Source organism: Ascidia mentula, chromosome 1 (genome assembly GCF_947561715.1).
Source record: "Ascidia mentula chromosome 1, kaAscMent1.1, whole genome shotgun sequence".
Taxonomy (NCBI): Eukaryota; Metazoa; Chordata; class Ascidiacea; order Phlebobranchia; family Ascidiidae; genus Ascidia; species Ascidia mentula.
In genome coordinates, this window is record NC_138566.1 from 9,605,352 (window position 1) to 9,623,587 (window position 18,236).

The window sequence follows — 18,236 nt, forward strand, 5'->3', positions numbered from 1 at the left end:
TCAACTTATAGGTCTTCACACATCTCCACTGATGACGTCGCTGCTGTGTTGTTGATGATGTTGTCACGTGATGCGATTCTGGCGTGTTGCTTTGTGTCGTTGTTTTTTCCTGCCCGTTCATTTCCATGTCTACTACGGCGCTCTGCTGCATGTAACTCATTTAATTATTGTACTGACGGTGAACGCAGATAGTGTTCAAAACGTCTACTCCAGTCAACATGATTAATAGCATATTAGCTTTGGCTTCTCTATTTCAAGTAATCAACTCCAAGTATTTTGCGCCGCTTATTATCTTATATTGTTTTGTTATATTGCAATGATTTGATAGAAATATTTACTTACTCGATAAAAGTGGCAAAACTTTCTTCGTGTTGTAATAAATGCAAATGACGAGAGCACATGTAGAAATTGTGATGGTGATCATTAATGTTATGAGCATATATGTGGCAGTACTTCTGATAATCTTGAAACTGTAAAATTTTAAAGTGTGCTCTTTTTCAACAAATTAATAATTTTTTTTAAGTCTTATAAACACGCATGGTTAATGTGAATTAAAATTTTGGCTGATGCTTGATAATATTCAAAACCTACATCGGTATCCCAAAATAGTTTAGAACAAATGTGATGCTTCCAACCAATATCGTCATCGACCATACAAATCCACATAACCACTAAAGATAAAAAAAAAATTTTTTAAATAGTGTTATTTTGAAACATTTAAGATATTTTTACTAGAGAGCAGTTTTATATAAGATAGAGAAAAAACAAACAAGTATTATATCGCAATTTTGCATTTCAATTTGTTTTATGTAGAAGTCACTTGCCTTGACATGTTTAGCTGAGATTTTCCTGAATGGCCATTGGCAGGCAATATAACGACATATGGAGAACAGACATACAAATATGCTCGTCAACATCATTGGAAACCCGGTTATCATATGTCTTCCCTATATTGGATTACACGTATTTGCAATATAACAAAAATGTTTTCAAAATTGGAACTCCTATGGTTGCAAAACCTACCGTATAGTGCGAACGAACATGTTTCAGTTGACTGCCGCCGACATATAAACTGATTATTCCAGATATTATATCCAACACGCACAAGTTCATCAAAATAATATTAAATGGCCCTCTGTGGTAATGAATGTAATTGTCGGGCTGATGTATAAAACATTGTAATCATAATTTTATTTCTTATAAATTGGATGCATTTTTTTAAGGATGGGATTACAGAACTAATGGGATTATAACACTATATTTTAAACGTTTAATTTCTTATAGCAAGTGCTAAGTGCGTTGTTCGAAATGTTATATTCAGCGTTTTTAGAAAATAATATTTTAGATTGTATTTGACTTACCTAAGTGTTTTAGATCGAGCGATGACAGTCAGGGTAAGTGCGTTGAATATAATTGCAAACACACCCAAAAGTATCAGGGAAACAGAATACACAATACCCCATTCAAACGGTAATTTGTGGTAGAAAAAGTCGTAGTAACTTACATTGTTGGGATTCATTTTCAAACAATCGATTTCAGTTTCACAAATTGTAAAAATGTGCAAAGTTTTAAACCGTTTTTCTGTGAAGAGCTTTAATGTTATAATGGAGACATATATTGTTCAAACTTTCAAACACTGATGTGTACACCTTCAGAGGAATGCTATGACTGAATGAATGATGGATTATTTGTCATGTCGTTGGACGTCATAAGACACAACAACACCAGTAAGCAAATTCCTGCAGCAGACTGTTATTTAGTCAGTTTGTACGTTATTCTCGTCAGTATAAATCTTACCGGCTAAATCGCCTTTCTATGGCTGCTCTTTTACGATTATTGTTTCTGTCGTTTCATACCAAAAGTAATTTGTTTAAAAATATCTGCACAGCTGCTACAAGTACTGAAGTAGATGTGGCAGCAAACTTCACTGGTCTTTCGCGTCCTTATATATCCGGTGGACGTGACGTGTTAGTTTCATGTGGCTTTTGTGCTTAGATCTCTTCCTTGTTTCGAAGAAGACTGGAGTATGTTAAACAACGAAATACTAGTTGTAGACGTATCATCGAGATTTCAATCCGGGTTCAACATTGTAAAATACGAATGTATGATTATATTAAATGTTACTATGCCTAAATTCATTCAAAGAAACTAGATATTTAGTCACATCCTATTATAAAGATACTTTTGTTTGGCAACTCAAAAATCTGTGCAAAAAATAAAAGTACGCTTAACGACTTTAATTTACGCAAAGGTTTGAGACTTTTGAATCACAAGGATTCTTGTAAAATAGACCACATCACTAACTAGATTCGAAAGCACAAAATAGTGAAGTCCGAGTTAATATGATAATAATAACAGAGCAAACGTTTCAAACACTGCTGTGCTCATCTACATTGCTTTGAGGTAACTGAGGTTCAACTGGATGCCCACATAAGCATCACGTGACTGCAGAGACGAGCGAAACTAACTTGACTGAAACATCACGTGACAACATATTTTAGGGCATCCATGTACTTGCATAACCGATACGTTCGCTCTTCTTTCCGACTGCATATGTGCTATATCCACCCCTTTTTTCAAATATAATGGTATACATATATTTTGTAAATGGTAGGAGTATGATTGCACCACTGTTGGACAGTACATTTTATACACATGGAAGCTCAATCAGGAATTTCGGTAAAAATCACTGCCATTGGGGAAAACGGGGGTATTTCCAAGCGTAAGAATTTAATTAACTTTAATATTTTTTGATATATCCTTGATTTTGAAGAAAGCATGTACAATAAACACAATAGCAAACCCAAAAATTGAATTGCAGCTTATCAATTCGACCCGGAATCGACATTACATATGCAGCATCAAATTAAACACCATGCTACCATTACTAAAAATTTGAAAAAAATTAGCTGCTTATTTGAGCTAAGAAATTCAACAAAACGTAAAGAGCTGCAATCCCTAAATTCCAGATCTGTGACAAAATGAACCAACTCTGCCAGTTCGGGTTTCTTTTACAACCATGTTTATCTACTGGATTGTTCTCCATGCATGCACCCTCATAGGCCCCAGCAGAAGTGGTGTTGGCTTTCAGACTTTTTCCTGGAATTACATAAGCATCCTCTAAACCAACAATTTGCCGTATTTTACATTTACAGACCTTTTTCTACGATGTTCATGAGTAATACCATCCCGTGATCAGCATCGTCCAGCAAGTGACAATGGGCGAATACAGTTCCAGTGTAGGTATCCGTTCGAAATCGGATCTTTATAGCAATTTATTTACAAGACTTAAACAATTACAATGACGAAAGAGCAAACCGTTATGTTAGCCAAGGGAGGTATAAGCAACGTGTCCATCCAATCTCCGATCTGGGCGTATCCTATTGTGTTCACACCACCGCGTGCTTGTCTTTTGTCGTGTCCAAGATACTTTAAAGGGTTAGTTGGAGGTACGATCTGGACGGAAGCTGAAATAAAATCAAAGATTGTATTGGATAGGTTTATTGTTAATTTTTTCCATTTTCACAATTGTAACTGATCTGGTTTAAATATTTGCGTCACTACCATTGTATGCACTGTGCTGCCATTTACACGTTTCTCCTTTCTGGCTGAACAGTCTCCAATGCCACCCACCGTCATCGACACCGTATGGACCAGTGTAGTTGTTGTAACTGATCACCTGGTATGCGGGGAAAGGTTTGATTTGTTACATAACACAATGTTAGAAAAGCAAGAGCAGGAAGATTACACGAACCTGAAAGGAGTTGACATGCATGTGATAGGTGTGAGTGGATGCATACTCTGTGTTGGTGATATGGAACTCTTGAATTTCCCCCACACTTGCTACATACCTGTTATAAAATTTGCAACTGTTTGCTTAGTGCCGATAGGCTGTGTTTCCTATTGGTGCACAAAACAGCTCTGGGAACAGTTCATATTTTTTAATTTATCGTACCTAAAGCTTCGTGTAAAATTTTCTCTGTTTACAGTTGCTGTCGGTGTGAATTCCACAGCAAACTTGCCACACACATCGGAAGGTTTGACGTTTCTGAGATCACCCATATAGGCTGGTTTCTCTGGCAGGTTGGTTGGAAATGTGTCTGCCTTTTCTGATGACTCGGTCACGACCAGGGTCAACAGTTGTCCAGTATACTTTGGAATCTCGCCGACAGATGGCGCATCGGCATCAAGAAATGTTGACTTCAGCTTCACCAGTAAATTGTAAAAAAAAATTGCGTCAACAATACAAAATACATTTTTATGCAACGCTTTGTTGCAACCAACCTGATATTGACCTGCTTGCGGACATATTACCAACCAGTCGACGCGACCGGCCGCCACTACCATACTCCTGCCAAGCCTTTGATGGCGCGGTTTCTCAAGGTAATGTCCGTCCAATGCGATTTCTTTTACTTTGCAAGGGTTACCTGCTCCATTCATATCGGTAATATGCAAAGCAAGTGCGTACAATGCCCCAGCGTTCAATAACCTGCAAACGACATAGGAAATTTCTCGAGACAATTGGAGCAGCAATATGAAAACCATTGTTTTGAGTGGTTTCATTCCATTGCTTTCGTTTACTCTGATAGTTTCCAGGAAGCTACAAGTGTGCAGTGCACGCCTCTGTGTGCAACTTCCCGTGAGGAGAATATTAGCGACTTTAACCAAAACAACGGGCGGTTACCTGAAACGATGTATTTGTCCTTGACGAATAGTTAATGTTGGTTGAAGCTGGCCATTGACGAGAACGTACTGAATGTTGTTCGCGGGGTTTTCCAGCCACTCTTCAAGATTTCCATGACCGCTTGCAAGGTTTACTTTGTTCAATCTACATTAATAGAAGATGGTTATATATTTAAAACCGCACATTCTGCGGTATGCCCATTACCTAAAATCTTTGTCGTCGTGTATTTCCCGTTGAACCAAAGAAAAACTGCCTTCATCCGCTGTCGAGTATCGAAAGAGTTGGAAAACCACTGGAATATCTCTGTCGCAGTTGTTCGGACAAGATGCCGAGTTCAGTTCAGCGGTCATGGTTTGAGGATCGTCTTCAACGATCAACATCCCCGCCATTCCACCGTGGTTCTGCAAAATACAGTGGTTTGCATTTTGTGCGAACCGCTATACGCGTCTCTGTTATGGTTTTGTTGTTCACTTTTTGTTCATTGTATCTCCTTGCATGCACAATGCGCATTCAGAAGGATAGAAGGGACAGAAAAATAAAGGTGGCTTCTAATTATTTAACGACTTATCGTTTCACAGTACCGTTATTGTTCGACCGCCTTGCGCTTGTTTGTTGCATCGCATTGTGTTTATTTACACCTGATTAAGCGAGAGGTACCCGCAAAAGCTAGTGTGCATTTTTGAATACAAAAATCAGTCTTTTTAAAAGAGTGTCAAATCAAGAGCATTAAGTTCGTAGACATATAAATACTGATACGACACGTTTAATATTTTAATTATTTGAAAGTGTATTTATATCAAATTGCATGCAAACCTGAAAAAACCCGCTCCCATGTAAATGCGGGTGATACCAGAAAGTACCAGCTGGTTGATGCGGGTGTATGCGGTAATCGTAGTTGTACGAACTGTTAGGTGGAATCTTAACAAGAACGTCATCTTGTGGTTCCTGGTTGAAAACAGATAATCATAAAAGCTATCTTATAAAACATCTCCTGCTTATTTAAAAACTTACCTCGCTGCTGATATGCAAACCATGTGTATGAACATTGGTTGAATTGGGAAATCTAAATGTGTTTGGACTAAAATTCACATAATCCGGTTTTTGCAGAGAATTTACCTGTTAGGACAGAAACAATTTTTGAAACCTGTTATGAATACAATATTACTCTTAATATAGTTTTAAATGCAGCTCTGGGCTTATTTACAAAGATAACTTCATAGGTGTGAAAAGGGTACCACATGTGCACGTAACGTTATACCAATCCTTTGTTGCGGGAAAAAAATCCTCAGTTCAAAGCAAACAATGGTGTTTATGCCCTCTTTTGACATACCAGGGCCCAATAGACTCATACGGCCCTTATTGTGCCTCTTGTTGGGCATTTCAAGACATGTATATTCACAATCCAATGATATATTACCAGATTCAAAAGTACGCGATCCCCAGCCTTGATACGAAGAGTTGGACCGGGGAACGACCCGTTGTACAGCCTTCTTTCAGTCGACAACCAGTCCAACGTGCAGGTGGCCATGCCAACTTTGATGTTGGTATTAAGAAAACCGTCTTCTGAAACCTCTTCGTGTGGTTTTGCAAACGCTTTCCCGCCTTAAGTGGTAAAATGTTTTAATGGGGTTTATCATGCATTGTTTCAACGTACGTTAGTTTTAAAGTTGTTAGTTTAGAGGTTTAATGAAAAAAAACTCTTTTCTTTCTTGTTTTCACCTTTTAATGGCGTGCAAGGTGTTTCCATGGAGCACAGGTTGGAACCATGCGTGATTGAAACCGATATAACTACACAGACTAATGTTGTTGTTCTCATTTTTTAGCAGTTCTGGTTTTGTGTGAAGAAACTTGTTACTTTACTGCGCAACTGCACAAAACTATTTCTGTCTCAAACAATTTCTGCAGCCAAAAATGAAACAAACTCGTTTATATTGAATGCTATCCATTAAAAATGGAATACTCGACCTTAAACACCTTCTGAATCTAAGTAATGTTTTAATCTAACACTTGCCAATCTGAGGTTCTGTACAGTACAAATAATGCCAGGTAGGTTCCGCCTAACAGCCTATAGAAACCTCCTACGCTGTTGGGGAACAAAGGTACGTGTTTCACACAGTGGCGCAATACCCACATCACGTGCTGAAATTTTATTGGCTAGGGGTTTATACGACATGCTTGCCGTTTCTTCTCTGTTTAGCTGATTTGAGGCAGAATATTCGAATTTTCACGCTCTAATAATTTTAAAATTGTATTGGCATTCAAACATGCAGATTACAGAAAGATGTCACAACTTATTTGAAACAATGCCAATATAAGGTGGATACAGTTGTTAAGTTTTACCACGAGAAAAACTCAGGCCTACAGATACACCAAAACAAACCTACACAATTTTTATAACACACTGATCATTTCGTCACAATCTTAGTGACCCACACCGGTCATGTTTTAAATGCACCGTTTTCCTCATATATGCGTCTGGCCTGAGAATACAAAGAACGTAAACAAGCACAAAGATAGCGGGAAAAATACGGACACTAAAGACCAATTTATAATTGATAATAAACTCATTATCTAAATGACGATGCAGGGCTATAAGTGGAAAAAAGATAATGATAAACACAACGTACGATCAAAGTTCATTACGCATCATTATCGCTAATATTTCTGGTGCGTCATCATCACGGTTAAGAAGGATAACATCAAACCAAACAATACTGTTTTAATGCTACCTTGTGGGGACGGGGAAAAGCCTTTCTCTCATAACATGAACAAGACTTCTAACTGTTCGCATAAAAAAGGGAAATAAAAAATGCTGAGCACAATATCAAAGTGAACTTTAAGCAATGAAAATCCATAGAAATGCAAATCAACTTTATCTGACACTGCAAATTGTTTGAAAATCTGTTGCTTATGCAAAAACTATACCGAAATGTGGCACAAACCTGTGCTGTACCGTATAAAACCACCACACAGGTATTATATGCCTTTGTAACGTTTTCGTCACGATTCCAGCAATGGGTCTGACGCACACCATACGTCATAATAAACATATTCAATACTACGTCGCTCCATCCGTTATGTGTGGGACGACTCACTGCGCTGTGCTAGGTTTGCAAACAGTTGCTTGTAAACCAGGATTGATCAACACAAACTGTGATGAGTGCCATTGTTGTTGCACTCTATCTATCGTGTGCCAAACACTTGTGTGACCTTTTTCTTAGGGGTGGTGTCTCAAAACCTGTTTGCAAAGAAGCTTGATTGGACGCAGCTGGATCTGAAACAAAATACAATTGAAGGACAGCACTTGAAAAGTATTTACAGTCTTGGTGAAAATCACTCCTCGTGCCATTTTTAATCATTGTCGAACTAAATTTGGTGTCACATGATGTGCATCCCTGTTTCAAACGATTTATTTGAATAATCGGTTTAAAAAATGTAATACTATTCCTAATGTGTGCGAATTGGTTGTAAAGAGAGAGATAAGACAAATGAGTGATCATATATACCACTGGTAGCGATAACAATGCCCACGTCAAACTGACCAACTCTGTTACACAAGATTAAATAACTGAGCTCAACCTGGGTGGGAATATCGTCAGGCTGCGGCATGTTACAGAAAATTCAAAACTACAAGTGCATCATTTTATTTACTCTTTATATATTTAATACAAGAAAAGCAACAATGCGTTTGCATGACAAAGTATACTATGATGCATTCATGAACAAAACGAGTTTGTATTTTAAAGCAAAAGAAAACGAACGACATTCTTATAATAAAGGAAAAAATGGTATTTCACATTAAAGCATGTTCACTTTTGATATTGACAAACGTCTGCTGTGTTGTTTTGCACGCGAGATATTCGCTCTCAATGCTGTCAATATAAAAACAAACTCATCGGTTTGATTCCTATTTGGCGAACCGTCATCTGTTGAGGAAACAAGTTTAAGTCATGACACTTAAGTGGAAGTTTCCACATAGGCCCCAGTTGACCAAGTCTATCACAATTAATCCATATAATCTCTCAGCAAACAGATAACGCTTTGATTAATTTACCACTGGTGCTGCTAGGCGTCTAGAATACGGTTGTGTTATTCTGCCCATTTACTTTTCTACAACCTGATGAAGGCAGCTGCATGGCAACCGAAATATCGATATAATAAAGTTATTGCCAGATAGGTCGTATTGTAGTAATAAAGATAACGCTTTAAACATATGTTGAATGAAACATATAAACAGCAGTTCAACTTTAAAATTCTCCGCAAAACCGAAAGTTGGTCCTTCAATAAATTTGCCATATGTTTCTTTCAAAGCACTATGTATTTGCACTGACAGTAAACACAAGTCTCTGCTAAAATGGTTCCGCTTGTATTTGGAGGTTCAGGGTTAACGTTCCTCTTTCATGCCAGATTGACTGTGACGCAGCGCAATGCACAACAATAGTGTTTTTGTATGTCGCAATGTTAACCATAACACTGACGTCATACAAGTTAAGTTTTTAATGGTTTGCGTGATAACAAGATAAAGGTTGTTGTACCTTAAGGCATAATATGAGCATTCTGATCATATCACTGTATTATATTCTCTATTCGTGGCAGTGTGGGTTGAATGCTTTTGTTTGAGTAGATTTTTTAATCCGCAGTTGCAGACATGTAAACGCACAGTATTTTCGAAATTTGGAAAGATAATTTTAACAAAAAAAATGCTGTGCAAAGTACACGTGAAAAACGCGCTATGCAGATTCCAACAGGGCGCTGCCGTTCGTAATTTTCGTGGGTGCCTCCAGTTTTTCTCCATATTCACCTTTTTTCCATATGTAGCAGATTTTTGTGTTACAACGCGTGCGATGTTACAATGAGGTCACAAACTTTCGCATTACCACCCTTAATTTTATTTCGTAACATCTCGTGCAACGTCCATTGCACATTGTTCATGCCACTTGTGCCGGGAGTCAGCACCACTGCGATTGATAGCAGTCTCTACCAGGCAATTTTAACGTTTTTTTCTGATCATCATATTTGAGTCTTTTTGTCGTGGTAAAGGTTGTTTAACCATTTTCTCCAATACAGATTCACGCAAACAACTTGGGTTTTCAATGCAGTTTATTCACAGAAAAACAAAGAACTTTAACAAAGTGGAAAGAGTCGTGTCGAGTCGTGTCCGGTCCGTCATCAAATCGGTTCGCATGATACAGGTTCACAAAAAAACGCAAAAAACAAAAAAATAAAAACAAAACAATACTCGTGGTCGTTCGTTTCCGTGTCGTCATTAAGTTTCAGAGAGTATTTGGGGAATTTATTCACCAGAAGGAATAAAACGATTCCCTGGAACAGTCGTCGCCGTGGTAACCATGCGGGCAGCGACATTGGTTGGGCGACTCGCAGACCCCTCCGTTCTGACAGGGTCGGCTGCAAATAGCTGAAAACGAAGGCAACATGTTTATTTTATTTAACATTTGGGAGAAAAACTGTCGCTAACGACAACAGAACACTGTATCTCCACATGTGCAGTTTGATACAAATTGCATTGTTCAATGTCTTGACGGTGAATAAAGGAACGTGTTTTCATTATACCAAGTCAAAGACACATTAATGTTGCGTGATGTTCCACTTACGCGTTTGGCATCTTGAGCCTTCCCATCCTGTGGAGCATGTGCAGGTGAAAGCTGCCGAACAGTAACCCGCATTCAAGCATGGAAGGATGCAGACGGGTCTGTGACATCTGGAGCCGCTCCATCCTCGAGGACAGTTGCACGATCCACGAGGTGAACACGTTCCCCGGTTCAAGCACACATGCTTACATTTTGCTGTACAAAAAGACGGTGGTTTTTGTATAGAACTACGGTGTGGAAGCATATTTTGAGTACTTATGAACATCGATTCTAAAGCTTCAAAGCGGAATATTTTCATAGCGAAATTACGGTTAACAAACAATTAGCAAATAACTTAATTTGGGGCGGCGAACAAAGCTTTTTGAAGCAAAATTATTATAACATTACTTTCTACCTTGCCAGACAAAATTGTGCTTTGGAGACGATTGGAGAGTCAATACTGGCATGTGTATTTTATATAGTTACAGCCAAAATACGTAAGCACGGGAAGTGGACAATCGCCGGGTTGACTGTCAAGTATTTAGCACAGATTTGTGAGACGGTCATTCAGTATACGTTTGCGTACAAACTAAAACCTATTGCACAGGATTTGCCGTCCGCAAATTTAGCAACGCAAATCAAGAGAAAGCTTACAAGAACACCGAGGCTCTCCGCTCCAGAATCCGGACAAGCATGTAATTGTGAGGTTGGTGGAGGGGATGTAACCTCTTAAACATCGGAACTCCAGAGTCACAAACGGATCGTAGAAAGTCTGAAGCTCGGCGTGATGTCGCAACTACAAGAAACAGACAAAAACCTGATTAAACTTTCCGAGTCAATATTCAGCACCATATTACACCACAGGTCGTCGTATGCAAAAAAACATGCATCAGTTGAACGATATGAAATTATTTGTCACACCTTCACATTTCGGCCATCAATGATAGGAGGATCGCATGGCAGCAGTGATGATCTTTCCATTATATCTGCAAAAAATGCGAACGGCTGGGAGCAGATCGGAGTTTTTCCCGACCACGTGCGGTTGTACTGGCAGAATCTTTCCGGGTCGCCTGTAAAAAGACCAACACGCTACTTGTTGCTTAAATCGTCAATGACACAAAGGTTCACAAATTTACTGAAACATCATTTCGCAAAAATACAAAAGTTATTGCAGCAGGATAACCGAATAATATCTGCGATTAAAAATAATTAGATAAATTTTGTTCCCAAAAGTTGGTCAATAAATAGTTTCATTTTTGATTGTTGGGTTGTTTGGTTGCTGGCTTTCTGTGTGTTGAATTAATATATATAGTAAAGAGAGCCATACATGGGACAATAAATACAAAAACGTTCACTGCCTGATAACAACATTACTGCGCACAAAATCTTTCGCAAAAATTCAGGCACACCAATCTACTTTTAAAAAAATGCCTTGCTTTTTTTACGCGAATATAATTTACCATCCGAAAGTTGGAATCCAGGGTCGCAGGTGATGTTGACTCCGCCCATATATCTCACATCTGTGAGCGGCTTCACCACTGCGTTCGGAACAAAAGGATGAGCTCCACAACTCACCGGAACACAACTCGGTGTTGTGCCGTCGAAGAAACCTTCTTTGCACGTTCTGTGTCGTTGAAAAAGTTACAATTAGAATACACTAGAGACCCGAAGCGACTCGTTTTATTCGTTTAATTTGTCTTGTTCAAGACAATGTCAGTTTCGCATAGAAATGACCTCGTCGAATTGCCGCGAATTTCGTAGCCTTCGTCGCACTTGATGGAGACGGACGACCCGTAATCAACAAACGTACTTGGATTCGCTGAACCATGCTCCACCACAAAGTCCACAAAGCACGTGATAACTGAAGTAAGGATTAAGTGTGACGATGTGCAAAAAATAAATTACATCGAAATTTGTTAAAAGTAACGACAACACTTCCCAACAGTAATTACGTATCTTGTTGGCATATGCATTGAATTGATCACAGAATATATAATTATATTTTATTTTATCTGTTCTGCTTCAAAAACTGCATAAATATTTAATGTATCTTACGTTGGCAAGTTGGCGGTTCCGCGCTCCAAGCTCCTGTCTCCAAACACACCACGCTATCGCCACCAGGTGGCCACAAATCGTAACCCTTGTCGCAGTGATATGTTGCCGCGCTTCCGACAATAGTCCTGCGTAAAAAAATATACATAATCACGTCAAACACTAGGTTAAAAGCTGACTTACGTCTTGTCGCCTACTATGTAACCGTGCACAATCTGCTGCGGTGCGCCACAATCCAAGGGGTTGCAGCTCGGAGAAGTCCCCGACCAAGTGCCGTCAACTCGGCATGTGCGTTTCGAGTGCCCCTGGAAAGAAAAGTGTTTTAACAACGTCGTTCCTTTTCCAAGCTCATACAGTATTGTTTTTTTTTGTATTAACAGAGACAAAGTTATAAGAGTCGTCAGCAAGCTGTAAGCACATGCAAAACAGCATTCAAAATAGCTACTACGAATTCGGTTTATGTTCATACCACAAGAATGTAACCGGGGTCGCAACTGTGTACAAGTGTGGAGGGGTAGATAAGAGTTTCACCACTCAACTGCGCCAGCCCCACGTCCACAGTTCCGTGTGGGAAGGGTTTCACTTGATCGCAGGGAACTCCAACACACGAAACTTGTTTCAAGTCCTCCGACCACTCTCCGTTATGCTACGCGAATCATAATTGGCAACACAGTAACCATCAGCAATGCGTTGATATACAAAAAAGGAACAGAGCTGTATTTATTTTTCGTGCACCGAGTCAATGGGCATATTGTATAAACACTCCGTTTCCGCTTTGTTTACGCCAGGGGTGCATAGGATCACAGGGAAAGCTTTCCAAATTTGACGGGCAATTGATTGGAAGATGGCGCATATAAAAGACGATATGTTTAGTTTATATTATGTTGTAGTTGATAGTTTCATATATATCCTTTCTTTATACCATTATTTCGATTTTTTTATCGTTTATAAAACGTGAAAAAACACTGACATGCCTTTTTACCACAAGATATCGGGAATAAAAGTTTTGTGTAACAGGACATTGAAAACAAAATATAGGCATGGTGCAATTAAATCCGCATTACAAAATAGGTTGTTGTGCTCACCAAGCAAGTTAGAGTAAGTTCACTGTTGCCTGTGGCGTCCAGTTGATATCCAGCATCACACGTCACCTTTACCTCGTCTCCATACACCAACCCCGTACCTTGCATGGATGCTGCGCCGAAATGTAGATAAATATTAAAAGCTTGTGTAAACAATGCCATTGATGTTGAACCCAACAACAATAAGAGAGCTGCAGACAGTGTACGCTGCTGAGACTGACGAATCGACGGCAACTTTAAAGTTACTACCAAGTGTAATAGCCTGGATAGCAAGCAAGACCGTCCTTCAGGGGCCTGGCTGCACCAATGGGACCTGATAGGCCGAAACAGCATGTAGTGTCTGCAGCTCAATTACATTTGTTATTTTATATCGAAAATATATCACTTGAGACGTTTTCATAACTGACGATATTAAGTTCGAGTGAAAAGTTGTTCTTACCAGACTTCACTTGTGTGACTTGCGAACACATCACCGGATCGCATCGAATTGCAACGGAATTGAATTCACCGTTCGGACCGCAGGTTCTGTTGTTCGTTGTTCCAACCAAGTTGTATCCCTGGTCGCATTCGTATGTCACCGTGTCGCCGAAAGAATAAATCACCGCTGGGTCTAAGAAAATATTTGTGAACGAAACACCCCAATTATTAGGTTGAGCCACAATATATTTTGTGCTTTCGTTGGGAGTCGAAGAAATGATTTACCTGACGTGCTGTGAGCATTTGGAATGACAGGAGCTGTTCCACATTCATTGGGTTTGCACGTGGGATCAGTGTTGCTCCAATCACCAGTTGCTAAACATTGGAACTCTCCCGGTCCAACGAGTGAATATCTGTCACACATTGCAAGTGTGCGGAGTGAACACGGAAAAATGGTGTATGCGCTTGAACTTAGGCCTAGTCCAGGCCATATAATAAGGCAGTAAGTAGTCATTACGGATTTTTTCCAGGTATGTGTGACCAGATAATACTTCATAATGTCATTGAAATTTGCGCGAGTCATGATATAATAACTGCATCGGTCGTCATATATATATAATACTGTATTGACATCTTTTAGAGTAGAATAACCCCGACCTCAAAAAACCCTCACCCATTATCGCACACAGTGTCGGCAAGGTCTCCGAACACAGGTTTGCTTCCTGAAATGGAAACAACCCGTCCGTTCTTGATCGGTGGTAGTCTGTTGCAGGGCACTGGGTTGCACGTCACCTCATGTGTGCTGAAGTTTCCATCAGCATTGCACGTTCGGAAGTTGCTCGCGCTACTCAACGAGTGACCTTCCGCGCACGAGTATTCAGCCCTCTGGCCAAAGAAGTGCGATGTTGCTGAAAAACATTGTATCATTCTTAATTAGCGAAAGTCATCGAATTTTCGCTTTATGCGGTGGTGGATATTGAACTTTACAACGCAAGTTTTGCAGTTTTGACGTGGCCCACGTAGCAAGTTGCAAAATGTGCTTAAACACAAAAAAACAAAGAAGGTGTAGCCAAGCAGTCGAGATGATGGATCATGCAATTTTTGCCACAGGAAATACTGGCTATACAAGAAAAACTTGTTTACACTGGTCAGCATGACGGTCAACTTGTATTTGCAAAGGCTAGTATCACAAAATAAAAAACTTACACGTAAGTTTGGCGTTAGGCAAGGTTGGTGGGTTGACGCATTCTATCGGATTGCAGACTGGTGGAGAATCGCCCCACAGACGATCAGACAAACATTCGATCACGCCAGAACCCTTACAACACACAAACAGAAACGAATATTAAACGAAACCTTTCGAGATAAGCCGTAAATTTCGAGATAACAACGCTATTTGGCGCAGCAAACTGAATTAAGAAATACAAGACGGTAGCTTGGAACCAATAAAAACTAAAAACAAGTTATGTTTGGGTATATCTAACTTACCGTAAGATGGTATCCTGAGTTGCAGTTGAATCGCAGTTTTGTGCCGTAAGTGTGAGAACCAGAATTTCCCGCAACCGAAGTTGCGTCCCTTCGTCTTCTGGGAATGCCAGACGGGTTGCGAAGCGGGGGAACCACAGTGATAACCCCGTTCTTGATAGCTTGTATGTATGCGCAGGGGACTGGATCACAAGTTGTCACTGTAAGGTCCCGTGACCAAGTGCGGTTTGCCTGCGCAAAAAAAAAACTAAATGTTGGTTATCTGTGCAAGTAGCTTTGCAACGTGGTTATACATATATATTATATGTAGATGGTCTTTTCAAGATGATTCCATCTAACTTCGGACGTACAGAAATAATGGGTTGTGAAAGTCAAATTTTCGCTAAAGTCATACTCGGGTTACCAAGTTTCAGCAGATTTAGACGTTAAACTCTATATTGCGCATTATCTGTAGAATCGCCCGACAATAGCGTCCATTTATGGAAAACTACAAGAGATACTCATGAGTTTGTATTTCAAGCGGTTTTGTTGAATTAGCCAGAGCAACCTTGCACGAATAATCAAGCACAATCACCGACAAACAAACTCCAGAAACAATAGTATATTAGGCTGCAGACATCAACATACTTACTTGACATTCTATACGGGTGTTATTTTCCCCAGAGCTGAGTTCAAAACCTTCGGCGCATTTCACTGTGGCGCCATCTCCAAAGTTCGTTCCGGTGCTGGTTACAATCGCTAAGCAAAAAACATAGTTTGGAAGTAGGTTCTTACAATTAAATACAAATCAAAGTGCGACAGGCAATACTACTTACAATCTCTTGTCAAAGGAATGTCGCCGCATGAAACAGGTGAACATGTTGGTGTTTCCGGTGTCCAGGATCCGTCACTTCCGCAGGTAATCCCGCTAGATCCTTTAAGGTCGAACCTGTACAAATATGGTTTAATGTCTATACTCAATGGAAGCCAAAAGGCCAATATTACGATTTTACCAACTGTTAACCAATCAGTGACGTCTTAATGTGCCTTTCGGAAAAATAACACAGCAAATCACCATATATTTAACCAATTTTTTCGGCAAAAATATTTGAATGGTTGCAACTACGTGGAGTAAACTGTAACCAATGGAAAATGACCAAAAATTTTAGTAATTCCCCCCACACAAAAAGGTATGCCTATAAATGCTATAGGAAAAGTAACGAAGAAAATCAATCTTGTGTTTTTTAATTACTCGGCAAGTGAAAAGTTTTATGTCAGCTACATATTCCCTCACCCAAGTTGGCACGAGTAAGTCACTGTATCGTTGAATACGCCGCTAGTGGCCGATGGTGCGCCATGCAAAACGACGGGGGCTTCCCCGCATGACCTGGGCACACACGTAACCGCGTGGTCGCTGAAAGAACCACTGGCCTGACAGACACGTGACATTGTATCGCTATTGACCACGTGACCGGTGTGACACTCGTACTGAGCCGTCATACCAAAGGTGTGTATTGTTGTATCTGTAATGAAATCATGAAATCTTTTATTAAAAACATCTGTTTGGAAGCAATAAATTAATGCTAACTTTCGTTGAACATCACGTAAAAATGTAAATATGTGTGGTTTCAGAAAAAGCTGATTTAATGAAAAATGCAGCTGTAGACTGTTGGGTTTTTATTATTATTTTGTTTAAATATATCCGTGTATTTTGAAGATATCATAAAAATGTTCCACATAAGCATACGACAATACACCTCCACCTACCAGTGGCGCGTGCGTTGGGAGTCTTAGGCGGTTTTCCGCAAACAACAGGCATGCAGGAAGGTGTTGCGGAACTCCAGGTCCCATTGCTGAGGCAGTGTAGTTCTGACGCACCCTATTCAATGAAAAGATTCAAACATGCACACTCGATTCAAACATTTGATATTAAGCTTTCTTCCAACCTCCAAATAATATCCGTTGTGACATTCGTACTGCACTGAATCGCCGAACAAAAGACTGCCCGGGTCGGACTGGCCATTAAACTCATCACGGGGTTGAAGGATTTTGGTGATGTTGAAGTTGGTGACGTCGGGTAAGGTGGTGCAAGGTACGGGTGAACAAGTGAGAGAGTTAAAATCGATTGACCACGCCCTGTTTGCCTGTTTAGCCCGAAAAAAACATAGTTTAAATATATTTCATTGTATGGGTTTTTGGAAATCGTTGCGGAAGCTTTCTTTAGTGTGTTGTGTTACTACAAATTATAACGGAATAAACCACAACAAAAAAACGAGTTAAATTACAAGACTTGCTTATCCATTCTAAGGAAATCTGGACCTCCGCTTGGCATTGTTTTTGTTTTTCTCAATGAGTCTCTGACATGTAGATATATTCAAGCTCTACGCCGTGAAAATATCATTTCGACACATACAAAGACATTTAAACACAAACCTGGCACAAGAAAGACAAACTGCTCTCTCCCGGTGCAAGTTCAAAACCCTGGTCGCATTCCAACACGCCTGGGGCTTGGTACAACAAGCTCTCGTATGTTACGCGACCTGTACACATAAAGCGCGGCTCTAACACGAAACATACACCTACATTGAAATGTTTGCGATCACTGACCGTTAAACACCGGTGCGAGTTCTGGGCACTGGACAGGAGGACAACTGACGTCAGGATGGGAGAAAGTTCCATCGGCTTGGCAGACTTTCGTGTTGATTCCTGGAATCTCGTGCCCTTCATTGCAGTTGTATTGTACCGACATCCCGTACGTGTACACAGCTTGCTCGTCTAAGCCAAAAGGTGGTTTAGTGATAAAACAACAACATGTCAGGTTACCGGCAACTGCAACAGGTTCTTGTGAATTGATTCTGGGAACCATTTCTCATTCTGTTGAAAGTGGCCTTGACTACTTCCCCCTTATTTTAAATATATCAGTCACAAGACTGACAAATTTTAGCCTGA

The 18,236-nt window shown here is 39.8% G+C and overlaps 2 protein-coding genes across 2 annotated transcripts in view; both read right to left on the minus strand.

The window, feature by feature from the left end:
• Nucleotides 1-2,581: 2,581 nt before the first annotated feature.
• LOC145905953 (laccase-like) lies at nucleotides 2,582-6,692 on the minus strand. Its single transcript, XM_082993290.1, has 13 exons — nucleotides 6,404-6,692; nucleotides 6,102-6,286; nucleotides 5,696-5,800; nucleotides 5,498-5,629; nucleotides 4,889-5,085; nucleotides 4,685-4,828; nucleotides 4,285-4,489; nucleotides 3,956-4,206; nucleotides 3,755-3,851; nucleotides 3,565-3,679; nucleotides 3,319-3,467; nucleotides 3,158-3,263; nucleotides 2,582-3,099 (listed from the first exon to the last, which is right to left on the minus strand). Exons 1-13 carry the CDS (start codon nucleotides 6,498-6,500, stop codon nucleotides 2,906-2,908), a joined length of 1,977 nt encoding a protein of 658 aa, XP_082849416.1. The 5' UTR covers nucleotides 6,501-6,692; the 3' UTR covers nucleotides 2,582-2,905.
• A 3,289-nt stretch (nucleotides 6,693-9,981) lies between these two features.
• Nucleotides 9,982-18,236, minus strand: part of LOC145909746 (uncharacterized) — a 76,248-nt gene continuing 67,993 nt past the window's right edge. The window contains exons 103-124 of the mRNA XM_082997127.1: nucleotides 17,895-18,062; nucleotides 17,721-17,827; nucleotides 17,234-17,431; nucleotides 17,055-17,166; nucleotides 16,582-16,810; nucleotides 16,124-16,236; nucleotides 15,940-16,046; nucleotides 15,312-15,539; nucleotides 15,030-15,141; nucleotides 14,497-14,731; nucleotides 14,109-14,236; nucleotides 13,846-14,016; nucleotides 13,410-13,519; nucleotides 12,794-12,970; nucleotides 12,508-12,629; nucleotides 12,328-12,452; nucleotides 12,007-12,133; nucleotides 11,733-11,896; nucleotides 11,194-11,342; nucleotides 10,927-11,068; nucleotides 10,297-10,488; nucleotides 9,982-10,100 (exon numbers count right to left, since the gene is read on the minus strand). Coding sequence (XP_082853253.1) covers nucleotides 9,982-10,100; nucleotides 10,297-10,488; nucleotides 10,927-11,068; nucleotides 11,194-11,342; nucleotides 11,733-11,896; nucleotides 12,007-12,133; nucleotides 12,328-12,452; nucleotides 12,508-12,629; nucleotides 12,794-12,970; nucleotides 13,410-13,519; nucleotides 13,846-14,016; nucleotides 14,109-14,236; nucleotides 14,497-14,731; nucleotides 15,030-15,141; nucleotides 15,312-15,539; nucleotides 15,940-16,046; nucleotides 16,124-16,236; nucleotides 16,582-16,810; nucleotides 17,055-17,166; nucleotides 17,234-17,431; nucleotides 17,721-17,827; nucleotides 17,895-18,062 — 3,335 coding nt within the window. The remainder of the gene's footprint in view (nucleotides 10,101-10,296; nucleotides 10,489-10,926; nucleotides 11,069-11,193; nucleotides 11,343-11,732; nucleotides 11,897-12,006; nucleotides 12,134-12,327; nucleotides 12,453-12,507; nucleotides 12,630-12,793; nucleotides 12,971-13,409; nucleotides 13,520-13,845; nucleotides 14,017-14,108; nucleotides 14,237-14,496; nucleotides 14,732-15,029; nucleotides 15,142-15,311; nucleotides 15,540-15,939; nucleotides 16,047-16,123; nucleotides 16,237-16,581; nucleotides 16,811-17,054; nucleotides 17,167-17,233; nucleotides 17,432-17,720; nucleotides 17,828-17,894; nucleotides 18,063-18,236) is intronic.